Raw genomic sequence first — 16,263 nt, 5'->3', positions numbered from 1 at the left:
ACATTCTCATTTGCTGTTCCAGGCCTTTAGAGAGTCAGCCCAAAGGCTCTGCTGATAAAATGACCCTGGGCACGCTAGAGATGGGGAGATGCTGAAATGAATAGCAGCTGTGTTTATTTGGCATTGCAACAGGCGAGACGAGCTACATTAAAAAAAAAAAAATCAAGTTCCCTTTCTCTTCACAAAAAAAAACCCAAAAAACAAAACCTGAAGAAACAAAACCTACTCTGGCTGCGTGGCCAGAGAACAGAACAAATGTGAGTAGGTTGACATTAACTTTGGGAGAAGAAATTAAAACAACAAGATAATGATGGGGTGGCATGGGATGGAGTTGGAGGGCGGGCAAGATCGAGGGGCAGTGGGATATCTATGTCGGGGGCCAGATAGGAAAAGCAGCAACAGCCTGAGCATGTGTACAGGTAGACAGTTACACCTGCATCTCTGTACGCAAGTGCCTGAATTCCTTCCCCCGGGGCGGCAGAGGCGAAGGTAATAACATTTTCTGGGCACTCACCCTGTGCCAGCTCTGTGCGAAGGGTCCACAATAACTTGCTCAGCGTCCCCGAGCTTCCGTTTTCCCTTCTGTAAAATAAGGGTGGTCGGATGCCCTGCCTCAGAGCTGGGGTGACAATGAATTAAGACGCTGCGCACAGAACCGGAGCACAGGCCTGGCCCCTGGTAAGTGCTTGCTAAATGGCTTCTGGTGATACGGATGGCGCCATGGCCACTGCGATTGTCATGATAAGATATTATTATAAGATCTTTCTACAGGTGCCTCCACCTCAAAATGTAACTGAACTCCCTGACTGCCCAGAAGCCTGCCCTTCGTGAGTTCATTAAGGTGAATAAGATGGATAGAATCATCCCCTTCTCAGATTTCTCCTCCTGCTCAGAATCTTTCTGCTTTTCCTACCTCTCTCACCTCATCCCTATCTCCTTCCTCACTGCCTTGTCCCTGTCTGGGTTCAAACCCTTATTTCTCTGAACCTCTGGAGTTGCTTCCTAATGGGTGCCAGAGGCCTTAAGCTCCTGCTCCCCACTTCCGCCCCTTGCTTCCTTTCTCTCACTGTTAGAAATCCAGCCGTGCTTACTCTTTGCAGCAGGTCTCTCTTGTATCTGGAAGATGAAGCGCTAGTTCCAGAGCGCAGCATCAGAGGCATCTCATGATCTGGCCTGACTTGCGGGTCTCACCTGCTCTCAGCTCTCACTGCAGGCCACCTAGAAATGCTGGCTTCACATTGGCAACACCAGGAGATACAAATCAGGGCCGGGGCAACTCCAGCCAGTCACAGAGTCTCTGGGGGTGGCCCCGGAGGGGGTGCTTCTAAGGCACAGCCAAGCTGGAGAAACATCGCTCACAGCACACCTGGCAGCTGCTGACACTCTTGGGCCCCTGTGCTTTAGCATGTGCAGTTCGGCTGCCTGAGATGCTGTTCTTGGCTTGTCCACCTGCAACATGTGCCCATCATTCGAGACACAGCTGAAGCTTCCTGCTGTGTGGGTCTCCCCTGGTGCCTTTTGAAGGTGCTCTCAAGCCTCCTGACATTTTCTTCTATCACATTGTGACGTGTCACTTCATTGGTTCTATCAGAAAGGGAGCTTCTGGAAGGAGGGCCCATGTTTATTTGTTGTCTTGCACAGTGAGGCAGACACAAGACGTAGTGTTCTGACAAGTGAATATGTCAGTGAAGAGCACCTCTCTGTCAGGGTTCAGGTTTATCTGGACTCCTTTCTCAGCACATGACTTGTATTTCTGCTTTGACTGTCACCCATTGTTGACATGTGCTTCTTCCGCCACATCTTCCCAACACTCTGACTTTATTTCCTATCACTTTTCACCTCTGGTGTGTGCTCCAGCTTCCCTGGCTTTCTGCTTGTTAGAGGAGGCTCCTGCCCCAGGACTTCTGCACATGCTCTTCTCGCTGCTGTCATATTCTTCTCCAATTTGTCTGTGAGCCTCACGCTCTCCTTCCGTTACCTGTCCGTTTACAGAAGGGCTTCCCTGATCACATGCCCATCACACTTTCATCCCGTTTCTTCTTCTGGGCCTGTCACAGTTTTATTTAATTCTTTTATCATCTGCCTCCTGCCACCCAGGATGTAAAAGTCCCATGAGGATAAGGACTTTGTGGTGCTCAAGTCTGCATCTTGAGTGGTTAATGGTGTCTGGTGTGTGGAAAGCATTCGATCAATGTTTCTTGAATAAATGAATGCATACACATGATTTGCTATTCATGAACCAGTAAAACTGTGAGTTTGAAATGAGTCATCAAATAATTTAATGGATCACTACCAACATTTTGAAAAATGAAGTAGACTGGAACAGGACACACTACCTTGCCTATCAAAAGGGCAAGTGTTATTCTTTGAAGTTTACCTCCACATATATTTCATATCTGGGCCTCAGGAGGCATGGCTAATGTAGTACTTATGTTGATTTTTGGAAAAGCACCGCTAGAGCAGAGATTGGATAACTTTTGCTGTGAAACATTTGCTGGTAAACATTTCAGACTTTGCAGGTCATGCAAACTATTCAACTCTGACCTTGTAGTGTGAAAGCTGCCATAGACAGGGCTTTGTTACAATAAAACTTTATTAACAAAACCAGGTTGAAGGCTGGATTTGACCCATGGGTGGGGGTTCGCCACATCCAGCACAACATGATGGTCTAGGGCTTGTATCTTTGATGTGTAAATTCCCTGCCTTTAGGAGTTTTGTCTTTTCATCTTTGAATCTTAACCTGAGAGTCCTCCCTTCCAAGGTCTAGCCCACGCCTTGCACATAACAGATGTTCATAAATATTGACCAAAATATTCAATAAACATTTACTGAGTATTTAATGAGGTGGACACAAAATCTATCAATGTTTGTTGAATGACTACCTGAGCGCTTGGTCTCAAATTCTCAAAAGCTTTTTGCTCTTCCTCCAAATCTCCCAAAGGCTGAGACCTGGAGCCCAAAGAATGTTCTTGCCCTGGCTGCCTGGGTCGTGCGCTGCCAGGGGTCGGAAGGGGTGGTGGGAAGTGATGGAAACAACAGAGGGTTTGATGGACTGTTTAGGGAACTGCCCAATTATCCTGCTTATCAGTTTGCTAGTTCCTTTCCTTTGCTCTTCCCCTTTAATAAATCAAACTCCTTCTGTTGTTATGGAGTTCTTGGGTCACCGATTTCTTTGCCCACATGTTTATAGAGTTACAGTGTGACCGTGAGATTGAATGGAAGGGAAGGGAGGCACCTGACAAGTGTCAGCCCTGAGAGGCAACACCTCAGCTTCCCAGGCTCCTGCGGGTGGTGCAGGGGTGAAGGCAGGGCTTCCGCTCCCTGGCACCAGCCTCTGCAGGGAGGGGAGGTGGAGTCGGTGGTGGCAGCTGGTGCACCCAGGGCCGAGTTTACAGTCCAGCAGGGCAGCTGACCCTGTTCAGACTTGAAGATGACCTGGAACAGGGGACCACAAACTTACGGCCTGAGGGTCACTGCTAGTTTTTGTGCAGCCTATGAGTTAAGAGTAGTTTTTAATGGTCGGAGGGGGTGGGAATCAAAGGAAGAATGCTATTTCATGGCCTGTGAAAGTGATGTGAATTCCAATTTCAGTGTCCTTAAGGACACTGGGACATGGATGCTCACTCATCCTGTGGCCCAGGATGATTTTGCACTGCTATGAGTTGGCACAGGTGGGTAGTTGCAACAGCCTTTTCATGGCCTGAAGGCTTAAAATATTTCCCATCTGCTTCTCTACAGAAGTCTGTTGATGCCTGACTAGCATGACTAGCTGTGAGGCACAAGCAGCGCGGACATGAGGGGAGTTGTTAGAAATGCAGAATCTCAGGCAGGCCCCATTCGGGACTCATCAATCAATCTGCATTGTGAGTCTGCCTTTGAGGGAATGGAGTTAATTTTATTTCCTTATTTATATTTTTCTGAATGTTCTACAATTTCTATAATCATGATGTGAATTTTTAAAAAAATTATTTGAGCACAAAAAGTCATTTTAAGGGCCTCCCCGGTGGCGCAGCGGTTGAGCGCTGGGTTGCGAAGCTGCCTGCAGCCTCTGCAGCCGGTTCGATCCCCGGCTGCTCCCCGGCCACCGGAGGAGGGTCCCACATGGCGCGCAGACCTCTCCTGCCGCCCGCTGCTCCCCTCAGCAGTGTGCTTCGGTCCTTCTGCCTGCTCTGCTCCCCGCTCTGGCTCTGGTGAATTCTCTCACCCTCCCGCGCTTCTGACTGTACCCAGTGCATGTATAAAACAAACAAACAAACAAATAATAAATAAATAAATAAATAAGACATGCCTCTAGAAAATTAAAAAAAAAAAAAAAAGTCATTTAAAAATTTGTCTCTTCTACTTTGGTTAAAAGACCGCTCTTTTAACTTTTTTTTATTTTTGAAGATCTCCCCAGTAATGCCAAGGCTGCCGGTCCTGCCACAGGGCACATATGCATGGCCCAGTACCCAGAGATTCCCCTTGGTGCCCTCACTGGTGCTCCCTTGTTGCTCTGGTGCCTTGAAGCTCAGGCCTTCTCCTCAGCTGTCAGCAGCCCCTCCGCCAGCCTGCTGAATCCTCTAAACACTAATCCTCTGAACACTGCTGTTTCCTACCAGGGTGGTGACGAGAAAAAGCCTGAGGAACATCACTCCAGGCTCTACCCTACCTGCCTCACAGCTTCTGGCCTCACTCTGGAAGACAGGGTGCTGATAAGGAGGTTCTGGGCCTGGAGGCAGGAGTCAGAACAAGACAGCAGGGCCAGCCACTGGTGTCTTGTCTGGAGCTTAGTAGAGGCTGCTGACATCTGCTCACCCTGGCTGGAGACATGCACGCACACGTGCGTGCACACACACACACACACACACACATACTCTACAGTGTACCAAGCCCACGGTTCATCTCCTTCTTTGATTTTCCTGTTAACAGCCCTTCCATTGCTCCCCTCAGCAGCAGTGCCAGCTGCCCCCCTAGAGGAGCTATTTCTAGGAAGTGGGGCTGGGGTGGGGCTCACTTCCAGGAGGCCCAGGGGGCAGCTCTCATCCAAGACCTCTGCCTCGGACCTGCTTCTCCTGCCTCTCTTGCACATTTTGGTCCAGGAAGGCCTCAGTAGACACACTGCTTGTTCCAAACAGGCTGGCAAAACTCTCTGGAGGCTGCCCTCTGGCTTCAGTGCCAGGACCAGGGGGAAGAATGTGCAGCTTTCACAGCTGACACTGTGCCACTGGGCAGTTCCATGCCCCTTCCCCGACCTCTGCTATCTCATCTGACAAATGGGCCTTGTGATGGCAAAACCCACTGCAGGGGCTGCTGGAGCCTCAGCTGGTCCCCAACGTGGCTCCAGCTGTAAACTGCATGTGACTACCTAATGCTAAGGAGCTGGTGGTCCTCAAATAGCGGTAAATTACCTTGCATTCCCCCATCCCAGCTGGAAATGCGTGCCCCCCTGCTTCGGGGTGACTCCTAAGAGGGCGACTTCTCTGGCCTTACATCTAATGCTAGGATGACTCAACAGGCATCACCAGGAAACAGAGAACAGACAATGTTACTGCTTCTCCGAGTTTGTCCATTCAAAGATACTGTTTTCTTGGAGGAGCTGTGTGTTCCGCACACACGAGAATAGGTCTCCTTCTGAATGACACTGTTTCTGCGCCTTGTCCCTCAGGATAGACGTGGGCTTGGAGAGGGGAGGCTGCGCCAGGTCTGCACAGCGCAGAGCCGGGGCCGAGAGGCTGCTGCTGGCTTTTGCTCTCGCACGAGTGTTCTTGGTCTTGGCTGCCAGCCTGGGGTGAGCTCAGCCCGCCAAACAACAAGAGCAGTTCACATGGAAAGGTCAGTGCTGGTCTCCAAGGTTCAGGCATGTTTCTTGGGTGGAGCCTTGCGAAATTCTTTATAAATCAACTCTCCAATTAAGTTGGTTGGCCGCCTTATAAGGGGAAGAGATGATTGCACCAGGGTGTTCCCGAGGGTCCCAGCAGGAAGGGCTGAAGGATTTGCTGACCTCTGTTCGGATCCCCTCTGGCCACTTACCTGTGACCTGTGGCAAATGACTCCTGGTACAGCCAGGGTCAGTAGTACCTCGCAGGTGCCTCTGAGGGTGGGAGCAGGGTGGGTGGTGGGTGTCCTGGTGTAGGGACACTGGGGTGCTGGAGGATGAATATGTCCTTCTTCCTATTCAATCCTCCCATCTCATGTGCTTTGAGTGATCCCAGAGAAGTTGAGGATTTGCTCAAGGTCACAACACTGGCACATGGCCCAGCCAGATCAGAGCCCAGGGTGGCCTGAGTTCAAAGTTCATCCTCTCTCCTTTCCAAATCCCCCCACCCCAACTCACATTTACATAGAGATTACCAGTTCTTCATGTGCTTTTTACTCACTAACTCCTTTCAGGAAAATCACACACATTGACCTATTTGACACCGCGTTTATATGTTTAAGTGACTTTTCCAGGGGGATCCTGCTGGTCCCGCGGGGTGTGGGGCTGGCATGGGGACCCAGGTGTCCTGAACCCAGACCAGGGTTCTTCCCAGTGACCCAAGGACGGAGCAAGGTGGCGCTCTTCAGAGAAGGTACACCAGTGAAGAGCTTGTCCTTTAACTCTTGTATGAAAAATGAGTTGATGAGAGACACTCTATGGGGAGTGGGGGGCGGGGAGGGGAGGGATTGGGGTCAAAATAAGGGGATTGCAATTGTATGGGGAATATAAAAATAAAATTTATTTAAAAAAATGAGTTGATGATCCAGGTGATTTTGCTTCAACATGACAAACGTCAGGCTGCAGAGAGTCATAAAAATCACTGCTTTTGTTTGCTTCTGTTTATGCTTGGAATCATGGTATTTTGGCAACCAAGGGAAAGAAGAAATCTTTAGGATTCTCACTATGTGTGGTGGGTATGTTCTGTAACCCTGCAGCCAATGCTGAATTAGTGAACACCGAATCATTGCTCCCAGTGGTAAGATAGCATCAGGTTCCTAAAGGAGCCTCTGATTGCAAGGTTTTCATCAACTGATCAATATAACACTTTGCATTGTGTGTTTCTGCTTGAGGATGCCTTATGTAATACCTGTTGATTCACTAACGTTCTCATAGCCAACAACACTGTAACTCAGGAAGCTGATCTAACACACATTTTTTTCCATTAGAAATATCACAGTCTTGGGCCTCCCTGGTGGCACAGCGGGTTGAGCGCTGCACTGTGAAGCTGTCTGCAGCCTCTGCAGCATGGGTTTGATTCCTAGCTGGCCAGGGAGACACTCACATGGCGCGGCAGACCTCTCCTGTCTCGCCCGCTGCTCCCCTCAGCAGTGTATTTTGCCAGTCTGCCTGTTCTGTTCCCCGCTCTGTCTCTGGTGAACCCTCTCACCCTCCTACACCTCTGGCCTGTACCCAGGTTCTTGTATAAATAAAAATAAGATCTTTAAAAAAAGAAACATCCCAGTCTTTGTGCACTTGGGGAGACAAGGCAGCAGTTCAGTGCTACACTTGGGAGGCCTGTAAAACAATGAACTCACTAACAGAAAGCACAACATGAGACAGGATGGCACTCAATAGACAGGAAGAGGACGCCAGCTTACAGGTGAGCCCCGCCAGAGGAAGGCAGTGGCCACCTTCCCTGACCTCAGCTGGAACACGGACGGCGGGGTAGCAAATGATTCGGGGCTCTGCTTGCGTCTGTAAATGGCCACAAAAGAGCCATGAAAATCGATTTGGGGATGACAAATACATCTTAGATTGGGGGCACGTGGGTACGCACGGAACCGTGAGCCCTGGGATGGATGGAGGTGCTGCACCTGTGGGCAACACCTGCTGGAGGCTCCGTGGAGGGGAGCACAGCATGGAGGTGTAAGGATGGACGGAGCCCCTGGACTTGCTTTGCTCAAGAGAAGCAGAGAAGGGGTCGTTTAAAGAGTGGGGCAGCGCAGGTGAGAGAGGGCGGAGGGGAGGCAGGAGTGGAGTGGGAGGGGAAGTGGGGGGTCCCCCCCTTCTCCCCCACAGTGTGGCAGGGACCTGGAGCGCTGCTTCCCCGGAACTCCCTGCTGGTTGCGCCTCTCCCCTTGTCCTGCTCCCCACTCTTGCTCAACGTGGCTCCCCTGAGCCTGCGACTCGAAGTGACCATCCTTTTCGGTGGTCTCCCAGGTGGCGGGAACCTTCGGATTTCTTGACGGCTCCCCTGGGCTCCTGCCTGCCATTTGCTCACTTCCCAGCCCTCCTTCTCCACGGCCAGGGTGCCGGCCGCCTGCTCCTGGTAAAGCACAGACAGTGTCAGGAAAGCTCATTGAGTGAGTCAGCCTCAGGGAAGAGACCAGAGCCCAGGGCGAGGAGCTGATGACAGCAGCAGCCCTGGCCGAGCGCGGGTGTGGAGACGCCTGGGCTCCTGGAAACAGCTGCCACCTTGCTCTCCAGGGCAGGCGGGCTGGCTGCCTCACCCCGAGCTCCCCCTTAGAAGGACCACAAACCCTGGGCGTTCAGGGGGGCTGCGTGAGGATGCCCGGGCCTGGGCTCATTCAGCCGTGCCTGTGGCAGTGCCTTTTCCTCCCCAGGCTCAAGCGCTGGAAGCAGATGGCCTGGGTTATATACTCCACCTCCACCACGGACTCCCCACGTCTCTCACTTTCCTCATCCGTAAAATGGGGATACCCACCTCACAGGGTAGGTGCTCTGTGAGGGCACCTACCATTGCACTGAGCATAAATGTAGCACTGAGGGAATATAAATATCTATGTATATACACACACAGCCTTTAGAACAGTGGACAGTCAACTCTCTAGAGCATTAGTTTTATTATATTGTGGTTATGATCATTACTATTCTTATCTCTAAAGTATGCAGAGGGCTGAATAATCTCCAAGGTCTTCCTTTCCCCTCCTGCTCTGTTCCTCGGGATGCTCCCTTGCTGTGTGGTCTTGGGTAAGACCCTTCTCCTTGGGTGCTGATCTCCTGAGTGAGGAGCTGGGACTCACGCCCTGAGAACCTGTCACTCTGGGAAGCCAGACCAAGGCGACTCCCAGGGTGGGGTGAGCTGGTTATTTTGGCATCTCCTGGGGCTACTGCTGAGAAAAGCACTTAAGGAATTAGAATAACAGTTTATATTTGTGGTGGACTTTGAAAGCGCTCATTTAGTGAGTTGACCAGGCACACACCCTCCTGAACTTCCACTGATTTATTCTGTCCACATGACACCACCAGGAGGGAGAGATTGTTTCCATATAACAGAGAGCTCAAGCAACTTACCTAAGGACACACAGGCAGTAAATGGAAAGTCCAGATCTAACCGAGAAACTCTGATTCCAGATTTTCCAAGTTTTCATCATTGGAAGGTAATGGAGGCATCACCTCCAGAGCGTGTTAACCTCTGGGAGGGTCATAAGTCTCCATGAAAAGCTGAAAGTCGCTGCAGACACTTACACCCTCAAAGTTCAAGCCATGTCCACATATGAACATACACAGAATTGTCTCAATGTCAGGAGTTGCAAGCATCTCAGGCAATGACCTGACACAAAGCCTACGTTCTCTCACAACTCTCCAGGACACATCCACCTGCGCGCCGACTCTGCTGTGCCGAGAACCTGCGATCTAAAGGGTCGTCCATTCCTTCAACATTCACCTCTGATTACTAACAGAGAGCTCCTTCAACACCCCCGGCCTTTGCGTCCTTGGCACCTTAATCCCACGGGGCCTGTTCCACTTCCACAGAATTGTCGTAAAGAAGCTGGCTGCACCATCTCGCGCCTTTCCAGGCCAGATGACTCCTCCCTTCATTGCTCAGTTCATTTTCCCTGGACACTCTCACTTGTCAATGGTGGCCACAAACACCCAGAGCCCTGGACAGCCCAGAGCCCAACACAGCCTTCCATCCATGGACTGACCCTAACATACAGTGCTCTCTTTGTTCTGATATCAGATCTCCATTAATGGGTCCCAAGAGTGGACTGAATTTTTTAAAATTTATTCATGCATACAAGAACCGGGGTACAGGCCAGATGTACCAGAGGGTGAGAGGATTCGCCAGAGACAGAGTGGGGAGCAGAACAGGCAGATTGACGGAATACACTGCTGAGGGGAGCAGCGGGAGAGACAGGAGAGGTCTGCCGCGCCATGTGGGTTGCTCCCTGGCCGGCAGGGATTGAACCTGCACTGCAGAGGCTGCAGCGACAGCTTCACAGCGCTGTGCTCAAACAGCCTGCGCCACCAGGGGAGGCCCTGGACTGAATTTTTAAAAACTTAATTTGTTTTGAAATGTAACATGTACAGAGGATGGCAAAGACAAAAATGACAGTTCAATGGACTCTTATGTGTCTGAATTGTTGTTGCTTATGGATTTTGAGTAATTGAGTCATAAAAAAATTATAATAGTCTGATTGTCTTTTTATTGTGACTTGAACTTCTCATGACTTGGGGGTTCCCTGAAAAATTACTTGCTGGTAGAATATTTCACAGACTAAACAACCACCCAGGTCAAGAACCAGAATTTTGCCTTGTGCCTCATCCTGATGACAACTTCTCCCTCCTCCACAGAGGTCATGTCTATTCTTTTAGGATAAATTTGTTTTTGCCTTTCTTAAAGGTTGCACCACCTACGTATGTATCCCAACTAATGTGACAGTGTAGTTTCCCAGCTTCTGAATTTTATATAAATGGAATCATATGATTAAACCTTCTTATGTGTCTGGCTTTTGCCTCTGGTTGGTGAGACCCACGTAGTTCCTTGTTTTCCTGCTGGAAATGGTCCATTTGTCTGAATATACTGGCATTTAATTATCTATTCTATTATTAATGGAAACACATGCTGTGTCTGAGTTTTGGGAATTAGGGGCAAGATGCTGTAAGCTTTGGTGCACACATACATGCATGTAGGGTAGGAATACCTAAGAGAAGAACTTTGGACAATATTATCCTCATTCATAAGAGGAAATGAAGGTGGGGGAGGTTAAGTAACTTACCCAAGGTCTCATAATAGGTAGTGTAACCTAGAGACAAATCAATGCCTTTGTCCCTTCTCACCTACCGCCTCCCAAAGATGGGTACATTCAACCACATTGAAAGGAAAACTTTAAAAATGGTTAAAAGCAGGATAATAAAATGGACAGGTAGCTAACTGTCCAATGGAGAAAAATAGTTGCAAAGCATGAGAAGAGTTTAATATTCTTAATATGCAAGGAGTTTTTTTTTATAAATTAATTAAGACAAGCACCTCAATTAAAAAAATGACCAAATGTTTCTGGGGCCAGGTAAGTCAGGGCATTTCTGCATACTTTTTAATGTTCTTGTAGCCCTTCCATACATATGAGCAAACCTGTGACTCAGAGAAGTTCCACAGTAAAAACTTACTTAACATAGACTGTTCCAAACCTATTTGACCAAAATAGCCTTAAGCATCTTGAATAATTATAATTCTTTGGAACAGACTTTGAAACATGTCGAACTCTGTAATAACCACGGCTTCCTCTGGTTTCTAGTCTGGTATGACTTTCAACAGAGGAAATAAAGTTCGTTTTGTCCAGGGTTTCTCAACCTTGACACTATTGACATGTGGACTGGGTAATTCTTTGTTGTGGGAGGCTGTCTTGGGCACCATGGGATGTTCATCCCTGGTTTCCATCTGGTAGATGCCAGATGCCAGTAGTGCCTCCCCCACTCCCAGTTGTGACAACCCCAATTGCCTCCAGATGTGGCCAAATGTCCCCAGGGGTGCAGAACCCTCCCTCCCTACATAGGAACACTGGGTCTGGCCCGACTGGTTCTAAGGAGCTCACAGGGCTCACCTCTGACCTGTCCAAGAGCTCTCTGAACTGCATGGCTTGTCATTATTTTGACAGTGTTTCAATGTGCCTCTGACATCCATTACCTCTTTTTAAGATAAGAAGGTACTGGCCATCTACTGTCTGCACATCTTCCTTGTTTGTTAGAATTCCTTAAATCTCCAGGCACACCGAGCCATGCAGTTTTCCCCATGTGGAGTGGCTTTCTACCTTCTACCCCCTAGGTGGGATTAAGCTCTTTCTTCCACCCCCGTACTCCCTACACGGCCTTCAATTATACGCCCAGCACCTCTCATTTATATTATACTCATTTATTTATGGGACTATCTTCCCAACTCCTTGACAGCCAGGACTAGGCCCCAAATTCATCTGCTGATTCTCAGTACCCATCACTAATGCGTAAACAAACGTAACTGAGGATGGGTCAGTGATCTTATCCCCAGGTTGGAGGTAGGTTTCTAGCTACACTGAGCTCAGTGACAACTTCTTTGCCAGCATCCTGCTAGGGGTGCTCTCTTGCTGGTCCCCTGGCAGATAATCTTCCTTCTCGAGAGAAGAGAGAAGTGCCATGGAAGGTGCCAGTTTTGTGTGTCACCCTCTCAGCCATGACTATGACATCATCTGCCCAGTTGGCATGTCCAGACTGTTCTTGATGGTTTTCTCTTTCCGAACAGAAAAGTCCTTTTCCTTTGATCTCAGTATATTTTCAAACTTCAGTTTATTCTGGTCAGTGACATTTTTTATCCCTGGAGATGCATCTGCCTTTCCATATTCTGGAAATCCTTTTTGGGCCTGAGTTTCTCAGAGGGGACCCTCCCTCCCCATGCCAGCTTCCCCCCAGCATTGCGTCAATCTCCTTAAGAATTTCCTTCTTTTTATTTCCTGTCTGGGATTATTTTAAGCTTGAGAAACAGAATTTAATTCTTGGGGGCCTCTAACTTTTCCAGAATTATCCAAGATGGTGGCAGTGGGCGGCAAGAAAGGGACAGGTTTGAGAAACAGTAACAAAGGGCAAATGATCATTTGGACATGGAACGGAGGAGCTGAGGCCCAGATTTCTATGCTGAGATACTGGACGGACTGGTGGCTCCTGCTGCAGAAATGGTAACGGGGGATGAGGATGAAAATGAGGAGGGGGTGCTTTCTGGGAAGATCACGGGCAGGGCAGGCACATCAGCACAGAGGTTTCCATTGGACATGCAGGGGAGCTGATGGGACATAGGGACCTGGTGGCCTGGATAGGAAATGCGACTGGGGGCTGGTGGCCTGCAGATGGCGGGGAAGCTGAGTGAGGCACTCAGAGAAAATGTGCTGGTGGAGTAGATGCAGTAAAGATGGCGCAGGAAGAAAACTCTGGAAGGAGACTGTGAAGGTGTAACCAGAGAGAGGGGAGAAGCAGGAGAGGAAGCATGACTCGGAGTCCCTGGAGGAAGAGATCTGGGACAGAAGGGAGGGCTGCGGCTGTAAATGTTCGAGCGGTCCATTCAGATGTGGATAGAAAAGTGTGTACTGAGTGAGCACCAGGGGCCAGGGGGATGGGGCCATAACCAAGAAGATAGAGGTGGAGGAGGGTATGGGAGGAGGGTATGGGAGGGAACCAAGCGTGGTCTCTGAAGAGGGGGGTCACTCAGTTATCTTCTCAACCAAAAAGTGAGGGGCCACTATGCATGGGTGGGGGGTGGTGGCGACAGTTCTGGGGCCTGAGATACCGTGGTGTAAAACAGTAAAATTCCCAGCCCTCGTAGTGGTGCTTTTTAGGGAGATGTAATATAGAGAGAGGGTTCATTCTAAAGACAGTTGTTGGAATGATATAATTCAACAGACGAAGAGACCAGACTTGCTCAAGTTCACACACACTTCAGACTGCGGGTCACACCCTGAGCCTGCCCGGCCCCTCGCGGCCTTGGCTGCCTGGTGGGGCTTGGGTAGGAAGAGATGATACAGCCGGTAGAACAGGATGGGAGAGCCAGGGTCGGCGGGGCGGGACGACTTGTGGCTAGTCGCTGCTGGATCCTTCCATCTCTGTCCAGGACGCTGTGTTGGGCCTTGTCCAGACTCAGGTCCCCACAGAAGGGATGGCAGCACTGGGGTTCACATGTTCTCACCTGTTCTGTTTGAGCCTGAGGCTTGAGAGGTAACCCGTGGTGACCCTCATCCCCCTCCATATTCGGGAGTAAATCCTTTCCTGCAGGGACCCTAAGCATATGGTTCAATTGGGTCTGAATATAGCTCTGAACCCATTTGCTAGGGTGCGACAGCCCAAGCAAGCTGATCCGTGCCCTCCACGAGATTAGACAGAGCTGCTGGGTCTTTCGTCCCCAGGATCTAGGTGGGCCACCCACAGCTCACTTGACGACGTGAAGAAAATACCAAGTCGAGACAAAAAGAGACAGACTGAGTCCGGCCATTCTCATTAGAACTTCTGGATCCAGTAATGCCCAGATCTATCTAGAACTCTCTGAGACTTCCTGACGGCCTGAACCAAGGAAGCATCCTTCCCCCTGAATTTGAGTGAGTTTCCACACTTGCAACTGAGAGAGAGAGTCTGACCACTAGAGTTTGTCACAACAAGTCAGCCGTGACCGTGTCACATGTATTACTCAGTTTTGCAGAAAAGCACTGATTTCCAGGAAGCCATGTATATTCATTGCTTTCTAGGAGCTAGCTCTGTGGGCGACAAAGAAATGAGTAAGATGTAGCTGTGGAGATGACGGCAGCACCGAAACAAACACTGTCTATACAAACTCGCTGGAGCCATTCCTCTGAAGCCACAATCACAGAAACCAATGAATAATTCCAGGTAATGTTCGGCTGATGGGAACAGAGGTGGAGGATGGCCATGTTCCACTCCAGGAGCTCAGAGGACGGCGGGTGGGGAGCAGAGGGGAGCCTCTGGGGTCCACGAATACACTGTTCTGGGCAACTCGGTGAAGGTGGAGGTGGAGGGGGGCAGATATTGGGGAGCAGGTAGCTTGGGGGAGTCATGTGAATGTTAAGGGGAGTGAGTGTAGGTGCACTTACCTTCCCCATTCCGGCGTGGGCATGTCCCAGCTTGACCACCACGGGGAAGTGTGGGGCTGTGAGCTGGAAGAGACACGAGAGCGTCATTAGCAACCCCAAGCATGACCACCAAGGCCCTGGCCCTGCCCGTTCTGTAGCAAGATTCTGTTATCGGATAATTTCACAGATGCTTTGACCAAGCACCACTGCGGATATGTAAACACCCTCAATGCTGGTGTTTTCAGCTCATAAGGCTGCTCCCAGCTCATAAGGCTGCTCCTAGCTCTTAAGACCAGCCCACCCGGGGCAGCCACCAAGCTGGACGATGGCAGAGCGGAGCTCACAGACTGGTTTCTAATCCTGGCTTTACCCTCATGCAACCTGAGGCCAGTTGCTACAGGATCTGCACCTCAGGTTCCTCATCTGTAAAATGGGGATGTGAGAGCATCCATCTCCTGGGAATTCAGTAGTTTCTACATGCAAACGGCAGCTTAGCCACTTTCGTCACAGTTCCGCCTTACATTACTCCCCCAACAACTTCAAGTATCTGAAAACTCTCGTCAGCTCCTTGAAGAGCGCTCCGTGCTGACCTATGAGGTATCTTAAAAACAGTGGTCACATCCGCGAGCATTCACTGGCCACAGTGTCGAGCGTGTGCTGGGAGCCTGCCTGTATTATCTCCTTTGGAGAGTTAGACCGGGTGAGGACAGAACCCTGGCCCATTTGGTTCCCTGCTTCTGCCCCACCTTCTAGAACATTGCCTGGCCCAAGGAAGATACTGAACCTATGCTTCAGTCAGTCCCCACCCCACAGCACGCACTTTCCCCTGAGATACAGAGGAGGACAGCAGGGCTCGAAAGATTTGGTGTTTGCCCTTGAGAGTGCCCTTGTCCAAGGTCACGTGGCTAGGAGATGAGGAAGACAGGTTCAACCCTAGGCTCTGTGTTTTCCCCTTCATGCTGTTCATATGTTGCTTGAGATGTGTTTGCTTGGTGTCTGGAAATACATCTGGAGTTGAGAGCCACCTTTATCCTCTCCAGTTGTTTAGTAGTAGTTATTTAGCAATAACATCACCCCTTCTATGTGGTTGAGTCCCATTCAGCAGGAATCATGTTCCAGTCTCTATGCCACACAGGCTTCTGTTGCGGTTCCTGTGTCCTGGATTGTCCCCTGACAGTACTGTCCATTTGGACACCCAGCGACCCTAAAGGAGGACCCCTTCCCTCTTGATGCCCAGTGCCTTGTCTGACACAAAGGAGCTGCTGCAAAGGGGACCCGACCCCCACGAGTCACAAAGCGATTTGAAGGACCTCATCTCAATTAGACTCCACAGGCAACCAGGAAAGGGCATTTTCTTTTCACAGATAAGAATATTGAGATTCAAGGCAGCTGCTGGGAAGGGGTGAGCTGGGACTTGAACTTGGGTCTGTCAGACTCCAAGTTTGTCATGAGTATGACACGCTGATCTTCTTCATAATAGCCAAGAGCCAGAAACTGCCTAAGTCCCTATTGACAGATGAGTGG

At 49.8% G+C, this 16,263-nt stretch overlaps 1 protein-coding gene across 1 annotated transcript in view; it reads right to left on the bottom strand.

The window, feature by feature from the left end:
* Positions 1-16,263, bottom strand: part of SYN3 (synapsin III) — a gene marked incomplete at its 5' end in the record, with an annotated part of 340,756 nt that overhangs the window by 47,774 nt on the left and 276,719 nt on the right. The window contains one exon of the mRNA XM_084255436.1: positions 14,761-14,823. Within this exon, the coding sequence (XP_084111562.1) occupies positions 14,761-14,823 (63 nt within the window). The remainder of the gene's footprint in view (positions 1-14,760; positions 14,824-16,263) is intronic.

Source organism: Talpa europaea, assembly GCF_964194135.1.
Source record: "Talpa europaea genome assembly, chromosome: 15".
NCBI lineage: Eukaryota > Metazoa > Chordata > Mammalia > Eulipotyphla > Talpidae > Talpa > Talpa europaea.
The sequence above is the reverse complement of the archived record's forward strand: the minus strand, read 5'-3'. Positions and strand labels throughout refer to the sequence as shown.